The sequence below is a fragment of the Camelus bactrianus genome, chromosome 1 (genome assembly GCF_048773025.1).
Source record: "Camelus bactrianus isolate YW-2024 breed Bactrian camel chromosome 1, ASM4877302v1, whole genome shotgun sequence".
Taxonomy (NCBI): Eukaryota; Metazoa; Chordata; class Mammalia; order Artiodactyla; family Camelidae; genus Camelus; species Camelus bactrianus.
In genome coordinates, this window is record NC_133539.1 from 109566890 (window position 1) to 109587015 (window position 20126).

The 20126-nt window shown below is 56.8% G+C and overlaps 1 protein-coding gene across 3 annotated transcripts; it reads left to right on the top strand.

The window, feature by feature from the left end:
* The first annotated feature begins 1959 nt into the window (after nucleotides 1-1959).
* AMOTL2 (angiomotin like 2) lies at nucleotides 1960-19433 on the top strand. Of its 3 annotated transcripts, none has more exons than XM_074371042.1 (10): nucleotides 1960-2172; nucleotides 4749-5543; nucleotides 8335-8644; nucleotides 9706-9850; nucleotides 10230-10322; nucleotides 14055-14350; nucleotides 14905-15212; nucleotides 15962-16179; nucleotides 16751-16915; nucleotides 17633-19433. In XM_074371042.1, the coding sequence occupies exons 2-10, from the start codon at nucleotides 4810-4812 to the stop codon at nucleotides 17689-17691; spliced, it is 2328 nt and encodes a 775-aa protein (XP_074227143.1). In that variant the 5' UTR covers nucleotides 1960-2172; nucleotides 4749-4809; the 3' UTR covers nucleotides 17692-19433. The 3 variants fall into 3 exon arrangements, with proteins under 3 accessions (XP_074227143.1, XP_010946015.2, XP_010946014.2); XM_010947713.3 differs by lacking the exon at nucleotides 1960-2172 and adding an exon at nucleotides 2706-2835; XM_010947712.3 differs by lacking the exon at nucleotides 1960-2172 and having other exon boundaries at nucleotides 16754-16915.
* Nucleotides 19434-20126: the final 693 nt, after the last annotated feature.

Consider the following 20126-nt stretch of genomic DNA (forward strand, 5'->3'; position numbering starts at 1 on the left):
CTGGCCCACTGTTCTCTGTTGTCTATGGTAGCGTAACCTAATAAATTCCTTTTCTATTCTCAAAACAAAACAAAACACACAAATCTATTGCTCCTCATCTGAGCCTTCAGCAAGTCATAATCTTTTTACAATAGTTAACATTAAAAAAATCACAGATGACCATAACAAAAATAATTTTAAAAATGAAAAAAATTGAAATACTACTAGAATTACCAAAATGTAACTCAGAGACGCAAAGTAAGCAGAGTTCCCTGGAAAAATGACACCAATAATGTGTTCAATGAAAGGTTGCTGCAAACCTTCAACTAGTAAAAAATGCAATATCTGTGAAATGCAATAAAGCATAGCAGAGTGAAACAAGATATGGCTGTATTTGAAATGCAAGATTTGGCTTCCAAAGAAATCACACACATACCTACAAACATTCTGGGGGAGGGCTTTATTAAAAATTAACAATGCCTCTGGCTAGTAAACAGCTCTTTGAACTCAGAAAGTTTTCTTGTCCCTGGTCCCCTCCAGCGGATCTGGGAATTGGAAATCCATGGTGACAGGGGGTGGAGAGGACCCAGTCGGGGTAGAAGTCAGCCCTGACTCTCCTGCTGTCCTGATAGACAGGGGTTTGGGTCTCACACATGGAGGCATTGAGGGGCCCAGTGTGGTGCACACTGGGGTGCTGGGGGCCCAGGAATGGCGCACAGTGTGTGGGAGGGGCATGGGTGCATGTGGGGAGGGTCTGTCAGAGCAGGCTTTCTGAAGGAGTTTCCACCAGCACAGATGGACCAGCCTAGTGTGAAGACTAAGGAGGAAGGGTCCCAGGGCAAAAGAGAGAATTTCATCCAGAAGAGGAACAGCCTGAACAACAGAAGTGGACATAAGGGAGAGCCCCTGGTCGGCAGAGGTGTGGAGGAAAATGAAGAAATCAGAATAGAGAGCAGACAGATCAAGAGACGAGGGCTCCCAGAGTCTGTCCTGTCCACCTAGAGAGCCAGGATTCTGGTGGTCAGGGACAAATTTTGGGAATGAGAAACTGAGCAGCACACTGGTTACTTGGCTTCACTTTCTCTCTGGGTGACCCTGGGCAAGCTAATTAACCTCTCTGAGCTTTGGTTTCCTCATGTATAACAGGGATGATAACAGAAATCCCTGGGCGGACGACTGGAAGGGCAGAATGGGATGACTTGGAGAAAAGCGGGTGGTGGCGCACCGCGCGCCCTGCGTGAAGGGGCGCCCATTACTACTTTCTTCCGGAAGAGCTGGACAGGGCGCCTGGCGACGAGTGATTCAGGGGGTGAGGTGGGTCAAATTAACCAGATTTTTCGACCCAGATTCACACTTCCTGTGGTGACAGATTCGCAAAGAGCTGGCAGAGGTGTTTGTAAACAATAAAAGTGCAATTCAAAGGTTGCCGCTGGTGAAAGCAGTGGGTGTTAGTGAAGCCGCTCGGTGCTGGAATTAAGAATCATCTTTTCACGGAGGGCACGGTCCAGGCCTGGCAGATGTATACAGCTCTGCAGTCTTCCCTCCCTGTACACACCACACACACACACACACACACACACACACACACACACACCCCAACCACACACACATACACACACACACACACACTCCCCAAGCCCTCCCAACTCCATCCCCGTCCCGCAGCAACACCCAGAGTCCCTCGGGGACATGCGATGTACATCCCTCTGTGTCGCCCCGTCGATGGGGCTGAAAGAGTGAGAGGAAGGCAGGGACGCAGCAGGGAGCGGTAAGGGGCCAGGTTGGATTCTTTCTTCCCCCGCAGCTGTGAAGACAGAGCAGGGGTTGGGGCAGGGGCGGGGAAGGGCCCAACGCGTCCAGGAGGGCCCGGGTGGCCGGGTCCGCAGCGCCTCCTCCCCGGAGGAAGGCGGGGGCGGGGAGGAGGGAGAGGGAGGAGGCAGAGGGCGGAGGAGGGCGGCGCGCTGCGAGGTTATTTGTGGTTCGCTTTGATCCCGAGGGGGAACCTGAAACTCTCACATTCCTGGCATAGCAGCCGCCTCCGGCGCGGGCCGACCCTGGGGCTGTGCGCTGGGGCCCGAGCGGCCAGAGCGTCGGCGCCACCGCCGAGAGCACACCTCCGCCGCCGCGTTAAGCCGAGCCGAGCCGAGCCGGGTCGTCGGGTCTGACCGCGCCGAGCGCCCGCGGGCCACAGCGGTAAGGAAGACCGCTCGGCGCTTTGGGGAGCGCTCGGGGCCGCAGAGACGCGCCCCGGCCGAAGCACCAGCTTCGGCGCAGCCCGGCCTTTTCCGGGAGCGGGAACCCGGACGACCGAACGTCCTCCAGGCGCAGCGCGCCTTTCCCCGCAGCCGCGAAGCCGGGCAAGGGCCGCTTCAGCTGGGGGCGCCGCGCCGGGCGCCTAGGGTCTCTCGAAGGCGCGCGAAGCCGCTGTGGCTGGAAGAGGGGGCAGCCTCTGGGGAGAGCGGAGTGGGTGTTTGGGGTCGTGAGCCCGGGAGAGGGACGCGAAACTGACCAGGAGGCGGGGCTTGGACCTCAAGTTGCAGGGCCCTGGGGGCTGATTTGGTTAGGTGGGGGTTACAGGTGTCTTTGCCCCCCAGCTAGCCCAAGAATTCCTCTTTGTCTTCCTTGGAAAATCCTCTCTGGAGCCACGGTCTGGCTCTCACTTAGAAAGAATGCAGCCTGCCGTCCAGACCGGTGACGTCAGCGCTGGAGCATTTGGAAAACAAAGAGGGCTCGGGAGGGAGGGTGGGAGGCGGACCCATGACGCTTAAAGACCTCTCCGGACCGCGGGCTACCCTCGTCCACCCGCTCCAGGCGCAGCGGCGGGCACCGGGTGCTCGTGGTCAGCCAGGAGGCCGGGTAGGGCGGGATCCCTGGCTCGGGTGTGATCTGACATAGAGACCCTCGCTTTGCTTCCTTAGGCGAGCGTGAGCCCAGGCAAAGGCAGGAGTTGTGTACTTGCTTAGAAGAGGTGGTGATGGGGTAGGGGTTATTCAGAGAGATGGGCGCGCTAGGGCAGCAGGTGTGCATCACCGGGTTCCGCGGCACAGATTTTTGTAACGGCTCAGCTGAAAGAACGTGCATCTGACCGGCTTGACCCGGACAAACGCGGGATGAGAGGTCGAGGAGGTGTTCCTTGCTCCCAGGCACACTGTTGGGGGGAGGGGGCTTGGAATGTGTCAGGAAAGCTGCATTCTCGGTCCTCCCCAGCGGGAGTCAGCCCAGACAGTGATTAATTTAGGAAATGCCCTGTGGATGAAAAGCTAGGGTGAATTGATTCCGTTTGTTTTGCCTCTGGTAGTTCTAGAGTCTTGCATCTCCCCTCCTTGTGTGTGTGTGTAGGGGGGGGGGAGTCATGATGGGGTGCGGTAAAGGATGGGTACTGAGATGCCCTCCAGACTCATTGCCTCCCCAGTTCTGGGCAGCTGGGAGGAGGGAGTGCGTTGGGAATGGCTGCTCTGCCAACCAGCCAGGCCCTAACTGGAGCCGGGCACTAGGGCTAATTTTGTGGCAGAGGAGGGGCTGCATTCCAGCCACTGTCCTCCCGTGCACACAGGACCTGTGGAGGTGTGGGTTTTGTTTGGTCTTCCCTGAATGCCAGTTTGGAGGTTTGTGTTGGAGGAGGCTATGGAAAGGAAGCCGGGTAAGGCAGGCAAACTTCCAGGCCATGAGCCACTGGGAGCCCAGGCTCAGAAGGGAACACCTTCTTCAGGGGTTCTCTCCCTGCCGCTTAGGCTCAGAGCCCCCAGCCCCCAGCCCCAGATCGCTGCAACCAAGAGCCTCCGCCTTACTCCCTTACACCTTCATTTGGCTCAAGTGGGTGTTACTCATGTCAAGATCCCCTGGGTGCCTAGAGGACCATCAGGGCACTTCCAAGGAGCAAGTGTGTGCATGTCTGGGGGGTGGTAATCATAAAACCGAAGACACTGGGCCACGTTCTCTTTTTCCTGGGGCACCTATGTGGTTACTGTCAGCACACAGACTGTGTGACTGGCCCACAAACTTTAATGGGTGGCACCTTTTTGCCTTGCCTCACAAAACCATTGTCCTATTGTAGTCACTCTTCTTTCATCCTTTATTCACCGATCCAGATGCATTTTCTCCTTCCTGTTCACCTTGCAGAGTGACTACCAAGGTCATCCCATGACAGGAGGGCTCATGGGGAGTTAGCTGTGCACAGGCTGGGGCTCAGACATGCTTCACCCTAGAGCATCCTGGGGGCTGTTTGCCTAGGGCTTCTGCTGGGCTGGACTCATTCTTTATCACCTGCCAATAAACTGGGGCCCTGTCCACCCCTGGACTGGACATCTCAGTGATTAAATCTGAGCTAGACCTGCCCTGGAGTCTCTTATCTGGCTCTTTGATGGGAAGCTGACTGCAGGGGGCTGTGGTTCCTGGTTGATTACCTTCTAGATTACTGGAGTCTTTCTCTAGGCACAGTAAATCTCCATGAGTATGATTATAATGGCAGTCCTTTGCCAAGGATTTATGGTGCCCCGGGAGCTCAACAACCATTGCCTCTTTTAATTCTCAACTCCACAAGGGAAGCATTATTCCTTCCATATTTCTGTTGGAGAAACTGAGGCTCTGAAGTTAGGGAGCTTGCCTTAATCTGTACGTGTCATCAGTGGCAACTGAACCAGTTGGCTTGTGTACCCCTCCACAGCCTTGGTCTTTACCATTGTGCTTTGGACCAGACTGTCATGGAAAGTCATAGAAAGTCCCCCTCCTTTCCCATGTGCTCTCACTGATTGCTCATTCTCTCTTCCCAGGTGCTCTGGGGCTGGGTGCTGCTGGCCTTTGTCCAGACGGGTGCGTGCAAGGCCAGGGAGCATGAGGACGCTGGAAGACTCCTCGGGGACAGTCCTGCACCGCCTCATCCAGGAGCAGCTGCGCTATGGCAACCTGACTGAGACACGCACGCTGCTGGCCATCCAGCAGCAGGCCCTGCGGGGTGGGGCCGGGGCTGGGGGCACAGGGACCCCCCAAGCCCCCCTGGAGATCGTGGCACCCGAGGACAGCCAGGTGCTGCAGCAGGCCACCAGGCAGGAGCCCCAGGGCCAGGAGCACCAGGGCACCGAGGCCCACCTGGCAGAGAACAACCTCTACCGGCTGTGCCCACAGCCCAGCAAGGGCGAGGAGCTGCCCACCTACGAGGAGGCCAAAGCCCACTCGCAGTACTACGCAGCCCAGCAGGCAGGGCCCCGGCCACATATTGGGGACCGGGATCCCCGCGGGGCCCCGGGAGGTGGTCGGAGGCAGGATGAGGCGCTGCGAGAGCTGAGGCATGGGCATGTGCGCTCCCTGAGTGAACGGCTCCTGCAGCTGTCCCTGGAGAGGAATGGGGCGCGCACCCCCAGCCACATAAGCTCCTCCCACAGCTTCCCCCAGCTGGCCCGCAACCAGCAGGGCCCCCCGCCCAGGGCCGCCCCTGCCGAGGGCCCAGAGCCCCGCGGCCCTCCACCTCAGTATCCCCATGTCATGCTGGCTCATGAGACCGCCTCTGCCGTCCCTGACCCGCGGTACCGCGCCCGTGGCAGCCCACACTTCCAGCATGCTGAAGTCAGGTAACTTCCCACCTCCATCTTTCAAGCCTTTGGCCTCCTTCCAGTGTAGTCCTTCCTGGGTGGAGAGCCCCAGAGGAAGGCTGGTGCTACCCTCTCCCTCCCAGGATGGGAGCCAATGCTGGAAGGAGAAGGGGATTTAGCCAGGGTCACATGTGAGAACTCAGCAGCATCCTTTGCTTTAGTTCAGAGATGGACACCATTGTCTGATTGGCTGTAGCAGTCCAGTAGCTGGGGTTCTTAGAGGCTATGAATTACAGCAGGAGGTGAACGGTTAGGTTTCAGAAAGAACTTGCAAAGACAAGGGTCGGAAATCACTGCCAAACTGTTTCCAAGTTAAGTGGGGAGAAGGTGGGCCCTCCTCTGGAGGATTTTAAAAACAAGTAGACATGTTTGCTTTTGGGGATTATTGGGAGGCACTCTGAACTGGAGGCAGGAAGGACCAGAGAGCCTCCTTAGAGACCTCTCCCATCCTACACCCGGGTTGGACTGCCCTGTCCCTCCCATTCATTGCCTTTCATGTTTTTCTGTGTGGCCCATGTGGCCAGAGCTTGGAGTAGGAGAAGATTCTGGGTCCAGGCGAGCCCCTTTCTGTGGAGGCTCCAGAGAGGCTGCTGGGGGAACTTAAGAGTTTGATTCTGAGCGTGAAGGGAGACCTTTAGAGTATGGTATTTGGCTTATCTTTTGAAACAGGCCCTTCTGCTGCATGTAGAAAATGGATTCTAGGGAAAAGAATGGAAGCCAGGCTGCCAGAGAGAGGCAGGAAGCCCAGATAGTTTGCAGAAATGGGTTTCCTAGAAATGAGGCTCTCACTTGGCCCAGCATCTTCCCCTGAGAAGCTGACACACACCCTTCGTTTCCCATGCCCTGCATCTCTGCCAGGGGGGTCCAGGAAACCCTATCAGGGAAACCTGAGGACTTGCAGACTCCCTTCTTCTGGTGGCCCAAGGTCCACGTCTGGTTCTCTTCATGCCTGCTGAGTCTTCACATAGTCACCCAGTTTCCCACCGTGTGGCCTTTTCCGGCGAAAGATGCCTTTCCTTGTCCTCGAAAAATGAGTGATGCAACAGCGTCAGTATGGAGGAACCAGAGGTTGGAGACTGTGGGTTTTCGCCAGCCTCCATATCCCAGGCCCCCCTGCCTTATCTCCCGTCTCAGGGCTCGGTCTGGGGAGAGTTTCGGAAGCTGAGTCGTGGTTTCTTCTCTTGGACCAGCCTTATTGAGCCCTGTCAGGAAAAGATAATATCGTGGAAAGGAAGTGGCCTGTTTGCAGAACAAAAAAAAGAAGGAGGGGAGGGGAGGACTAGGGGAAGGGAGAGCAAGGGTGAAGGAAAGGAGGCTCTATTCTTTCTTGGAGCTAAGTCATCCCCAAAGAATGCCAGTTGTGTCTGCCTGGCCCAGGGGCAGGGGGAGCAAGTTCATGAAGCAACCCCAAGATGCCCTATTTAGGAGCATGGGGAGAGTCTGCACGTTCCAGTGGGGACCCCCCTCAACTCTTACTGGAAAGCTGTAAGAGAAACACATCAGCCCAGTCTCTTTCAGCTGATCTAATGAGGCTTGTTTGCTGGGACCTGTGGGCAAGGCTGTTCTTTTAGTCTAGATCCTAAGAAGATCTGGGGAGTCTTAGGCTGGAGGGGGAGAGATGAAGGGGAGGGACAAGGGGAAGGACAGGCATGGGTGCTGAGGGGATGGATCCGGAAGTGGAATTAAATTTTTATGGGGCTCCTGGGACTTGGGAAAATTCCTAGTGAAACTGAGGCAGTCTATTCTTTGACTCTTGGAGTCACAAGGCCCCAGAAGGTCTTTGTGAGCCCACATGCCTCTTGTTCTTTGCTCCTTTCCTAGACACAGGGCCCTGAGGGTGATGTGACACCAGGGCCAGAGGCCAGTAGGACGTTGTCCCTAAGCTCAGGCTATTGCAGGAGTCCAGAGAAGCCCCCACACCCCAGAAAATCCAGTGCTTGGGTCACATTTACACTTTGAGCTGAGAGTAAGCTGCAGTCACCTCTAGGAGAGACAGAGGATGGGCCATCTTTGTGGGAGTGCCCATGGCAGGCCCAGCACTCTGCCCGGCCTGTGTAGCCTTGGAGGCAGCCAGAGACACTTACCCTCGTGATTGAGCTGAGCCTTGCCGCCACCGGGAGGTTAAACATTGCAGCCAGGATCTGAATGCCTATTTTGTCAGACTCTGCAGCCCAGACTCTAACCCTGACATCTGTCTCGCCGCTCTAACCTTAGCCACAGTCGTCTAAAAATGTTTCTTCAAGGGGTGATGGGACCCGAAATAGGAGGGAGAACACGTGAGTGTGCAGTGCTGGCAGGTGTGGGCGTAGGGCCTGACACTGGTGGCCGGAAAGAGACACGGGGGTAGCTGCTGGGACCCAGCTCCCAAGTGGCCCAGGGACCTGGGAGGCTGTGTGTTCAGTCATGGTGGCCTCCAGACGCAAAAAGAGCCTTCTATTGATGAGAAGGGTCAAGAGAGCATTTTTAAAGATCTATTATCTAAGCACTGGTCCCTTAGGAGGCCAGGACTGCTCAGGCTGATCCCCAAGTCCTCGGCCACGGTGAGGCTGGGCAAGAAACAAGCATCCTGACATTCATCCCCTTCAGCCCCGCTCCCCTGGCCCTTGAGGGTCTTGCGGACACCACGTGGAAATGGCCTTCCCCACTGCTCGCTGCCTAATGCTGTGGGGAGGCTGTCTGTCCACTCTGCCTGGGAGGACTGGGGTGGCTCGGGGTGGCTCTGAGGTGGGAGCCAGGAGGGTCTCTGAGTACTGTCTCTTCTGTTCCCCAGGATCCTGCAGGCCCAGGTGCCCCCCATGTTCCTCCAGCAGCAGCAGCACCAGTACCAGTACCTGCAGCAGCCGCAGGAGCACCTCCCACCTGCACCCCCTGCTGCCCTCAGCCATGGCCCGCTGGGCCCCCTCGGCCCACCTGGGGTGGAGGGCCCAGTAAGCACCCAGGCCCCCTCGGCCACCTCGGGTAGCGCCCACCTGGCCCAGATGGAGACCGTGCTGAGGGAGAACGCCAGGCTGCAGAGGGACAACGAGAGGCTGCAGAGAGAGCTGGGGAGCTCGGCTGAAAAGGCTGGGCGCATCGAGAAGGTAGGCCCTGCTGGGGCCTCGGGGGGACCGGCTGGGGGGAGGAAGGCACCCCAAGGGGCTGACCTGGGAGGGGACCATCCAAAGGGAGGCAGGGGAGGCAGAGAAGTCTGAAAGCTTGTCTGGCTGGGCTTCTGACCCCGTCCCTAGGGCCCCCACCCCTGTCCCTCATGCACCCGCCCTGGCTGACTCCAGACAGCTGGGGAGCAGCCGGCAGAGCGGGCCTGGAGCACGAGCAGTTGCTGCCCAGGGGCGATGAGAAAGAGCCCATTCACCAGCTCCCTCACACTCGCACCCTTCCCCTGCACACACCCCCTCCCAGGGCCACCTCCCACAGAGAGCCCTTTGTGTCCCCCATACAACAGCAAGTCTGTTCCAGGCCAGCCTTGGCCAAAGAGAAGGCCTCTCCTCTTGGAAAAAACTAGCGACTTATTGGAATCGCAGGCCAGCTAGGAGCACGTGCAGGGCCTGCCAGCCGCCAAGTGGGAGGGGCAGGCGGGGCAGGCTGGCCCTCCGGGGTGGACAGCGATGGCCCGAGAAGCAGATACTCCAGGCAGAGGTGGCTCAGGATGGGGTCTGGTCCTCCCTTCTGCAGTGAAGTTTTACCAGCCTTAGCAGGTGGCCTTAGGCCTCCCATGGCCGTCTTGTGGTGTACAGGATAGGTCAACCGCCCCCAGACCCTGCTTGGAGTCTGAGTGCCCACTCCTGGCCCGCTGGGCTCAGATTTCTCAATAGAAGCTGGACAAAAAGAAATACATCTCTCTGGATGTTGGGCACAGGAAAGCTGTGCTTAGTCACCCTGGAGGCAGCCACTTCCAGAGAACCTGGCCTTGAGCTCACTTTGAAGGGACCCTGGCTTGCCTATTCCAGCAGTCTGGGCCACCTCCAGGAGCTACAGCCTGCTGACCGTCCTGCTTGAGCTAGCTGGATTTTTTGCTATGGCTTTTTATCCTCTCCCCTCTCTCTCTTTCTAATGGAGAGTAGCAGGTCAGGTCTGGCGGGGAACTTGGGTCACTCCATCCCCAGGAGCTTGCCCCTTCAGTTCTGTTGTCTACCTCTTGCAGCTGGAGAGCGAAATCCAGCGGCTCTCCGAGGCCCACGAGAGCCTGATGAGGGCCTCTTCCAAGCGGGAGGCCCTGGAGAAGACTATGCGGAACAAGATGGACAGTGAGATGAGGAGGCTGCAGGACTTCAACCGGGATCTGAGAGGTGAGGGCCAGTCACCCAGGTCGGGGCGGGGGCGGGGAGCGCCTGGGGATGGCTTGATTCCTCTATTCTAGGGAGTAATTCAGAATCTCTGTCCTCTGCAAAAATAGTACAAATCAACTCAAAAGGGGCCGCCTTGACAGAGAGATGCTTGTCTCTGTAGTCTAGACCTTGGGGTCCCTCATGGGGCGCTCAGCCACATGGCCCGGGGTGCTGCCTCCTCATGAGACCCCTATGAGACCTGGGGCTTCCCTGTGAGCCCAACCCCAGCTTGGAGGATGCAGCCTGACAGATAGGACCCCAGGGGACCCCAGCCTGGGCAGGCAGCTTCACCTGTCCTCAAACATTTTTCCTTGAAACGTCTTTTCTTCTTTCGAAACAGAAAGATTGGAATCTGCAAACCGCCGCCTGGCAAGCAAGACGCAGGAGGCCCAGGCAGGCAGTCAGGACATGGTCGCCAAGCTGCTGGCTCAGAGTGAGTAGGGGGTCCCACTCAGGAACCTGGCCAGGGGTGTGGCCGGTGGGACCAGGACAGCCCCTCTGGACAGGGAGGATCGGAGGGTCGGCCCCCTCTGTCAGTGCTTGGAGCTTGAGTTGACTGACTGCCTACTGGGCACCCAGTGCTGGACTGGCCTGGGGGGGAGGGGCGGCTTCCAAAGAGGAACAAGATCTGGTTCTCTGTGTGTTGGGGAGATGGGTGGATACAGAGGGACAGCTGGGGAGCAGTGATTTGCTGAGCTGACCGTTAGTGCACCATTAGAAGCAGAAGTGCAGGGGGCCGTGGGCGCGGCCAGATAGCCCTAGAGATAGATGGGATGAGAGACAAGGAAGAGTCTGAGTCTCTGAGGGAGTTAGTTCCAGGCTATAGAAAGGTGAGGGCTGCCAGAGGGGAATGTGGGAAGCTGGGGAGCATGGTGAGCCTGGGCCATAACAGGGCAGCCAAGGGGAGGCACCAGCTCAAAATGGGCTCCTGGAGCTTAACCAACAGGACAGCCTGAAGGAATTCAGGAGGATCCCCTAAGGGGGTGGTCGAAGGCTTCTGGAAGAGCAGATGAGTTCACTGTTGACTCATTCAGTCAGTCATTTGTTCACAAGTGGAACTGAGCTGAGCCCCTGGCAGGTGTGGAACAGAGCAGCCCAGGGAGGTACCAGGGCAGAGAGGTCAAGAGAGGGGCTGAGCTTGAGGAGGGAGCAGGATCTTCCCATCACGGGTTCCTGGGGACAAGGGTGGCCTGGCCCTGGAGTGATGAGGAGAGGTTCCCAGCGATGTCCCCAGCAGCCTGAGAGAGGGGCTCTATGGATGGCAGGGTGGTGGGGAGCGGGTAACAGGTGAAGAAGCAGTGGGATGACTCAAGTGGAGGTGCGGGCAGTTTGGGAAGCCACAGGCTCAGCGGCAGGAAGAAGCACCAGCTATCGGAAGAGACGGTTTATTAAGTTCCTCCTGTATGCTCTTACTATGAGCTATAGTGACTGTCTGGGGTGTTTGCAAAGAAGAGGAGTGGTGTCTGGTGAGGGTGGCTCTGAGGAAGGAGAGTGGCTTCTGACAGTGGCTGGATAGCAGGGGGTATCCAGGAGGGGAGGGGCAGCTTGAGGACTGAGCTCTGGCTGGCAGCACCTCCTTTCTCAAGGAGGACTCAGAGCCCTAGACAGGGTCAACCAGGGCGGAGAATGGTGTTGGGGGCGGGGCGGGGGGCAGCACTGAAGAGGGTGAGGGGTGGGCAGGAGGTAAGCCAGGCTGTACTGACTGGAGGCAAGACTTAGGGTCTCTAGGAGGAACGTGGGGTACAGGAGAGGGGGGCGGGGGCAGACCTTGGTGTTGCCCTTGGGGGTCCAGAGAGGACAGGCTGCTGGAAGGAGGCAGAATGGGGTCTTCCTGGAGGAGAGGGCCAACTTTGAGGGCCAGGCTCTGCCACAGAAAGGAAGTCACGGGCGGGTTTCTGGGAGCAGGCAAGGGAGGGCTGCGAGGTGCGGGGGGAGGCCGGCCCGGAGGCGTTTCCGCTCCCCAGGGAGCGAGCGAGCAGGCGGTTCTTGGCTCGGGGCTGGAACCATTAATCTCAAAGCTGCGGGTGACCTGGATGCCGGGCATTCCTGAGCCTGGGGCTGTTCCGCTTTGCCCGCACCGCCCCGCCCCGCCCCGCCCGCGCTGCGGGAGGGACACTGGGACAAAGGGACTGGGAAGTGCTGGTGGGGCCTTGCTTTCTCAAGAGAAAGGCCCAGCCCCCTGCTCCCTGCACAGCTCTCCCCGCCTTCCTGCCAGCCCTGGGCCCCCCTACATATTTCCAGGCTCCTCCCCCACCCCCTGCCTGGGAGCTCCCCTCCCCACCAGACAGGCCCAAGATTTTATCCCGGTGTCTGGAGATGGCCTAGGTCTCAGGCCTCCCAGCCCTTGCTGGGGCCTTAGAAGCTGCTGGAAGCCAAAGCCTGAGTCCTCGGGGCTCTTCCCCACTGGCTGAGAAAATCCGAGCAGCTCATCCTCTCTCCTTAAAAGCCATGGGGAAGACAGAATTCTCAGGGAAAATGTCTCTGGTTGACCGCAGCGTTTTTGTGGAGTCAGTCAACACTAATAGGGAAATGTGCACTATCGCCAGTGCCATCTGCTTTTCCTGCTGGGCAGGCCATGTGGACCCCCAGCTCTGGTCAGGACCTGCCCTCCTTTGAGTCCTGAGGCCTGGTTCTCCTAAGCCCTGTCCCCCTTGGGCAGTTTCTTCTCACCTGAACCTCGGGTTCTGAGGCTATAAGATGGGGCGGTCATAAGACTAAGATGAAATGCAGGCCTTCTGCAAACTCTGTAAGGTGTCGGGCTCTGTGAAGCCACCAGGATGGAGTCATTATCCCTAGGTCCAAGGTTCCCAACTACACTCCCTGTCTGTCCCCTCCACCCCCCTCAGGTGTCAAGCCAGCCTAGTATGAAAGGCTCAATTTCAGTATTATTGAGTTTTGTCATCTTTCCCCTTCACATCAAAGAATGAGGCCAGCTTGGGCCCAGCCTTCAAAAATCCAGAGTGAGCTAGAGCTGCCTGGGGTCGCCTGTGTCCTCCCTCTTTGCCCCAGGGCCCTTCTGCCTGCCAGGTCCCAAGCCTTCACTCTTCTGTTTTAGAACCTGTACTGATATGATATGATATATAATATATGATAGGTACTTAACTACACGTGGCCCAAAGATTCAAATTAATTAAAATTCAATAAAATGAAAAAGTCGACTCCTCCCTTGCACTAGCCACATTTCAAGTGCTCAGTAGCCACACTTGCTTAGTGGCTCCTGCTTTGGTTGGCACGGTGTGGAACAAATCCATTACAGCAGAGAAGTCCACTGTGCTATGATAGTGCTGCTCTTTGAGTCCATGAGGCAGGCCCAGAGCCCAACCCCCTGTGGCGAGGCCGGCTGCAGACACACTCGGGCCTGGGAGCTGGGGCGGGGGGCTATCCTGAGACTCCCAAGGGCAGGTGCATGGGAGGTGGATTAAAGTCTAGAGCATCAGCTGGAGGACTCAGTGGTCTGACTCAGTCCTTGCTCGGCCCGGCTTTCTGAAGAGGGTCTCAGAACAGAATTCTTCTGGGCAGTTAACAAGATGATTTAGAAGTCTGGATAGGTGGGACCTCAGACACAAATCTTTGGACCAGAGTCATTTTCATTGAGCTGGAAGGTTTGCATTTCTTTATGAGCCTGGTTGCCCACATCTCAGTCGTCTCTCCAGACCATGGAGGGAATGTGGTGCTAAACGGGGGGGCCCTAGGTCCACAGAATGAGCCCTGATGCCCACTTTGGGATGCCTCTGAGTGTGAGGGCCTCACACTGCAGCCAAGCAGCCTGCTCCTTCTGAGTCTCTAGTGTCACCATGAGCCTCAAGGGAAGTTGTGAATGTGTTTGGGAAACGGTGACGCCTGGCGCAAGTGGACAGTGTTTGGGGCTCTCTCCTGGGAAAGCCGTGTCCCAGCAGGCGAGCAGTGTAACCCAGTCATTGCTGCAAGGGCCCTGGTCTGGTGCTGCCTTTTACTCGTGACTTCACCACATAACCGGGGGCTCAGTTTCCTGGCTGTTTAGTTACAATGGGCTTATGAATGGGACCTAACTCCTAGGTTGTTGAGAGGATCAGATGCGGTCATGCCCATGCAGCGGTCAGCACAGAGCCCGCCACATAGTGGGTGCGCAGTGGGGCCAGCTTAGGGTGGTTGCCGTCACTGACCGGGCCGCCCTCCCTGCCTGCAGGCTACGAGCAGCAGCAGGAGCAGGAGAAGCTGGAGCGGGAGACGGCACTGCTGCGTGGAGCCATTGAGGACCAGCGGCGGCGCGCCGAGCTGCTGGAGCAGGCGCTGAGCAACGCGCAGGGCCGGGCGGCGCGGGCAGAGGAGGAGCTGCGGAAGAAGCAGGCCTATGTGGAGAAGGTGGAGAGGCTGCAGCAGGCCCTGGGGCAGCTGCAGGCTGCGTGCGAGAAGCGGGAGCAGCTGGAGCTACGTCTGCGGACGCGCCTGGAGCAGGAACTCAAGGCCCTGCGTGCGCAGCAGGTGAGCTGGGAAGATGGGCAGAGGTGGCATAGGTGGCGCAGCATCGGAGGAGGCCGGTTTCCGAGGCCAGACCCTCGGGAAGCCAGGGTGATCTGTACCAGCCCTGCCGAGAGCCCCTCCCGACCACCAGTCGTCGCAGAAGCGTTGCCACTTGGCTGTGTACCAACCTTGGGGACTTAAGACTTGGGCTTCTATTTAAATAGCTCTCATGTTTATCAGCTAGAGAGAGTTCTGTCTCCACTCTCAACCGCACCCTTCCCACAGCAGTAAGGTGACCAGACCTCCTGGGTTGCCCAGTTCTGTCCTGATTTATACCTGTTGTCCCAGAGTCATTATTAAGAGCACCCTTTCCCAACTTGAAGGATAACTCACGTGGTCACCTATGCAAAGGCAGACCTGATCTTTCCGGAGGATTCAGGGCAAGGGTGTGGGGACCCATGGCTCCCCCTGTGTCTCTGGGTGGAACAGGGTGTGGGGAGAGTGTGCCGTGGAGGTAAGGACTGATGGCCGCTGTACCCCAACCGTCGCCCCTGACCACAGTGCTTTCTCTGCAGAGACAAGCAGGCAACCCCGGTGTTGGCAGTGGCAGTGGTGGGTCCCCGGAGCTCAGCGCTCTGCGGCTGTCAGAGCAGCTACGGGAGAAGGAGGAGCAGGTCCTGGCGCTGGAGGCTGACATGACCAAGTGGGAACAGAAGTATTTGGAGGAACGTGCCATGAGGCAGTTTGCCATGGATGCAGCCGCCACGGCCGCCGCCCAGCGCGACACCACTCTCATCCGACACTCCCCCCAGCCCTCGCCCAGCAGCAGCTTCAATGAGGGCCTGCTCGCTGGCGGCCACAGGCATCAGGAGATGGAGAGCAGGTGGGGCATCACAGGCTGGGTCGGTGCACCTGGGCAGGGGTGGGGGATGGCGCTGTCCAGTCCCTGCCCTGTCATTAATCCCTGATAAACGTCCCTTGCCCCACCAGCCCAGCAGACCCTCCTGCTTCTGAGCTGAGCCCCAGTGCATTTGACACAGCTGGCACTGTACATATGTTACAACCGAGTGCATGGGCTGCCCGAGGAGACCCCACTGTCGGATGCCATCCAAGGCTCTGGGCCTCTACCCGCTCCACCTCCCCTGTGTAAATCAGCGGGAAGGGTCCCACTGTGTACCACCCTAGAAGGAATGTGGACTAGGCCCTTGGTCTGAGAGTAGCTAGTATTTTATCTCCAAGAAACAATCTCATATGCCCCATAAGATTTCCATTTGACCCATGCCTAACTCAGAAGCTCAAGGACATGGACCGATCCCTGGGGGGTTGCCCTCCAGGACCGGGATGGTGCCATTGATGTCATCAGGTGTACCCAGAACCCATTCCCTTGATGACCAGCCTGCCTTTGCTGGTATAAGAAAGGCCCAGCACCTCATGCACTGGTAGTTTTCAGAGCATCAAATTCCAGAGCTGGGATGGCATTTCTGAAGGTCCCCTCCTGGCCCCTGCTATAAGGATAAGAGGGTCCAGACTGGCAGTAAAGAGGGCTTTCCCTTCAACTTTTACAAGGTGGGAAGGGTGGAGGCCACCAGATCTGTGGGTCTGAAGATGTAAGCATGGCCTCTCACCCCTCAGGTTAAAGGTGCTCCACGCCCAGATCCTGGAGAAGGATGCGGTGATCAAAGTCCTTCAGCAGCGCTCCAGGAAAGACCCTGGCAAGGCCACCCCGGGCTCCCTGAGGCCCGCCAAGTCGGTGCCATCTATCTTCGTGGCTGCAGCAACAGGGACCCAGGGTTGGCCAGGGCTCTCCCCCAGCGAGCGGCACGTGGATGCCCCTGCCCGGCTGGCTGCAGGTGAGAGGATGCGGGTGGGTGGCATGGCACAGGGCTAGGTTGTTCTCAGGCCTTTCCTCCCAGAACTGAGGCTTAGAGGAGCCAGGGCTTCCCAACCCCTCACCCAGGGGAGCCGGCTTATCCTCTGGCTCCAGTGACACTGCAGCCCGCAGCTTCCCGCGATGTGAAGAGGCATGCTGTAGCCCCCATCTCCATCTCCATAAATTCCACCAGGTTCCACCAGCCTGGCCCCAACCACTTACCCTAAGTAAAAACAGAGCACCTTGTGCAGATGCACCTTTGGGGCCAGCCCTTCCACTCCTCCTAAGCAGATGCCACAGAAACTCAAGGGTCCCTACTGGTTTTAAGATTTAATCTACAACCCTTTAAGAAGGCTTCTTCCACTTGAAGCTTTTGGAACCCAATCCAATCTGGTATTTACCCCCATTTGGAAACAGGAGCATTTAGTCGTAATTGAAGTTCTTGCAAATCAAAAGCCATCTGTACCCCCAGTAGGTCCAGTTAAGTTGGGGTGTTATGGGGGCTATATCTTGGGGACAAGGCAATAACTATGAGCCTCGTGCCTGTCCAGCAGAGGAACTGGTGGCCGCAGCTCCCCTCGCTGCCCATGCCAAACACGGGAGCCGAGATGGAAGCACCCAGACTGACAGCCCCCCGGACAGCACCACCACCTGCCTGGGCCTGGAGCCTGACAGCCTTCTAGGGTGCAGCAGTGGCCAGAGGACAGCCTCGCTGGGTAAGTCCCTTATCCCCCCGACACCCCTGACTTGTGTGCAGGGCTGAGGGCAGGCTGGGGTGTGAATTGGACCCCCAGACCCTGCCCCCTCATTGGCCACACTCCCAGCGAGCAGGGTGTGAGGCCCACCTCCCTAGGAATGGGAGACCTGGTTGGATACATGAATAGAGGAACGGACAACCCTGATTACAGACTGATCCAGCTGGGAGGCACTTTATCAAGTCTTCCTTACCTCTTTAGTTGCCAGTCCAAATAGCTAAGATCATGGAGCTTGGCGATTTACCCCAGTGGCGCTCTCAAGTTAGACGACTTTGTCTAAAGAGAGTCCAGGAAGGAGAAATTGGAGAAGATGCCATTTAATGTGTTTGCTCCCTTTCACATTAGCCTTTGCATATTTGCCTGTGCCTCAGCATCTCAGAAAACCACAGTCACGGAAAGAATGCGGCAGCCTCCCTCCCTGGGGGCTCTCCACCCTCCCCCAAGCCCTCCAACCAGTTCCAAGTTATAAACAAATGCATCTTCCACTCGGGAGGCTGGAGGTCTGAGAGGGAGCAGAGCTCTGTGCTTGTTTGGCCAAGTTCTGGGGATCTGGGGACCCGGGCAGCTGAGGCGAGGCAAGATGGTGAAGATAGATCCTATCTCTAAAATGTGGCAGGATTGACAAGAGCAGTCTGACAACGCCCGTTGACCTGTGCCTGTGTTCATGTCTCTCTCCAGATTCTGTTGCTACATCCAGAGTCCAGGACCTGTCGGACATGGTGGAGATACTGATCTGAAGGAGGGGGTGCCTCGGGGACTCGGAACCATTCCCCACTCTCCTCTGCCCTCTGCCACGCGGCCATTCCAGCAGCCCCTCCAGCTGCTGCTTCCCCACTTTCCCCAACCGGGCACTTGTTCCCATGGACCTTCTGGTCCCCGGAGCTGAAGAAGGATGCTGCAGGGGAGAGGGGAGCTGTGAGCACCTGCACCCCAGGAGACCCTGCTTGCCAGCCCCACACTCTTCCTGGGCCCATGTACCATAAGCTTCACCTGCTGCCCAAGGCTTGCTGCCGGGGTAGTAACTGAAAGCTCAGAAGGGAGCCCCCTCGGCACCCCTAGTGGGCACTCAGGCCGGGAGGGAGGGGATTTGTCGATTTGAGGGGGGCTGATTTCCAAGGACAGCTGCCGCGGACACCAGGTGCGCTGGTTTAGCCTGGCTGAATTGTGGTCCCTCCCACCTCATCTGCTCCTCAGCTCCTCACTGCCTTCTTGGGATCATTAAGACATATCTCATGGGGACTGTTGAGGGTGTTAGTCCCGCAGAAGCCACCGCCTCAGCTGCTCACTGGAGAGGCTTGGGAGGCGCTGTGCAGTTTGTACATAATCCCCTTTCTTGTGGAAGAGAAGATTGAAGCGGGCTGCTGCAGGTGTGGCCCGGTTCCCGTGACTTCTGACCAGCCTCCCAGTTACCTCCCCTTCCCAAGTCCTTGGCCTGTGGCTGTTGATACTGATGGGTCCACAGGATATTAGCTGTCCTCTTGTCCATCCTGAGCCCTGTTTTATATGCCCATGGGACCCACCCCCATCACCAGCCTCTTGAAATGGCTCCACAGCTCCTGTCCCTGGGACATCCTGTCGGTTTGGTTACGATCCCTGAACCAGATGATGTAAGTCACCACACAGGCATTGCCACAGTGGGCTTCCCAGCACCGGCTCTCCTGAAGGAGACTGGAGAGATGGCCTTGTTTTTGTCAGAGCCTTTGTTCCCACCTGGAGGGACTGGGAGAGGGAGCTGTGCTGGTGAGAACTAGTCCTGTGAGATGTGAGATGTGAGATGTAGCTCAGAGGGTCCTCTGAGGGGAGCCCCCGTTGCAGCATGGTGCCATGAGGCTGGCTCCTCTAGCTGCCTGCGTCCAGTGTCCCAGAGCAGGGCCAGCGCTTGGCCAAGGGAGTGAAGCATCCAATGGCAGCCTGCCCATGGCCGTGACCTTGACTTCTGGTCTTAAAGAGTCCCCCAACTCAGCCCCAGGAGCAATTAGTGGGTTTTAGTCGTTTGTCTTGACTGTTTTTAGTTCTCCATGAATCTTTGTTTTTTTCCTTTACTGTTTTTAGGTTTTGTATGTTATTTTATTCCCGTGGTTCCTCAAGTTTCCTTTTTAAACATTTGCATTTGCTGGACAATTGCATATTTTTTTAAATCCACCCCCCAACCCCTCTTTAAAGCTGAAAAATGCATTTGGTTCTTGTGCATTGTTTACAAAGCAAAAAGAAAAAAAAAGAAAAAAAGGCAAAAAAATATTGTGAAAGGAAAAAAAAAAACTTAATATATTTTGGATTAATATTTGGTATTTCTTTTAAAGTATTTTTTTGTGCTGTGAACATTTTCTGCCAAAGACCATGATGTGTGTCTGTATGTTTAAGTTATGGTAAATATTTAAAGTGTAAACATGGCTGTTTTGTTATGCCACCCTGTACCAGGATTGCTGCTGCATTCCATTGGGTATAACAGTATTTTAATTAAATTTTTTTTTAATTAAAAGTGGTGTCTTTTCATCGGTGAGAGGGCGGGTAAGGACTTTGGGGGGCCACCCATGTCATAGTCCCTGACCCCTTGTGGCACTGAGTTGGACCTCCACTTGCCCACCCCATGATCTGTGCGCTTTGGTTCTTAAACACTGGCTGGAGCATATCCGTGTACAGCCAGCTCAGGGTCACTGCCACTTCTCGGACGTGAGGCGTGAAGAGTGCCGCTTTCCATTTTCTGATTGTAGGAAGCCAGTGGGTGAAGCAGGTCCGTCCTTATTTGCAAGGCTAGGAGGGTACACAGTGTAATCTCTTCAAGATCCATGACAAGTCCTGGGAATTTTGTGAGGCTGCATTAAGGAGAGTTGGAGTGAGGATGTGGTTGGCTTTCTTGCCACTTTTACATTTTTCTCTCAGTCTGGGAGGGGCCGGCAGATGGGGGGCCTCCCCAGGTAGCTTTGTCGTAACTGGCTTTGTCGGCCCCACGCTGTGGTTACCCTATAGCAGGAGTAGGTGTCCAAAGGTGGCTTTATCCTCCCTTCCCCCTGCCCAGCACAGGGAGTCCTTGTCCTGGACCATCTGAGAGACAAGACCACGCTGGGACACGGGGAGAGGGTGTTCATGTGTGTGGCACGATCTTGGGTGCCGCCTCCTTCCCTGGTGTTGGCACTTGCCTGAGGCCCAGGAAAACAAATCATTCCAATGCACA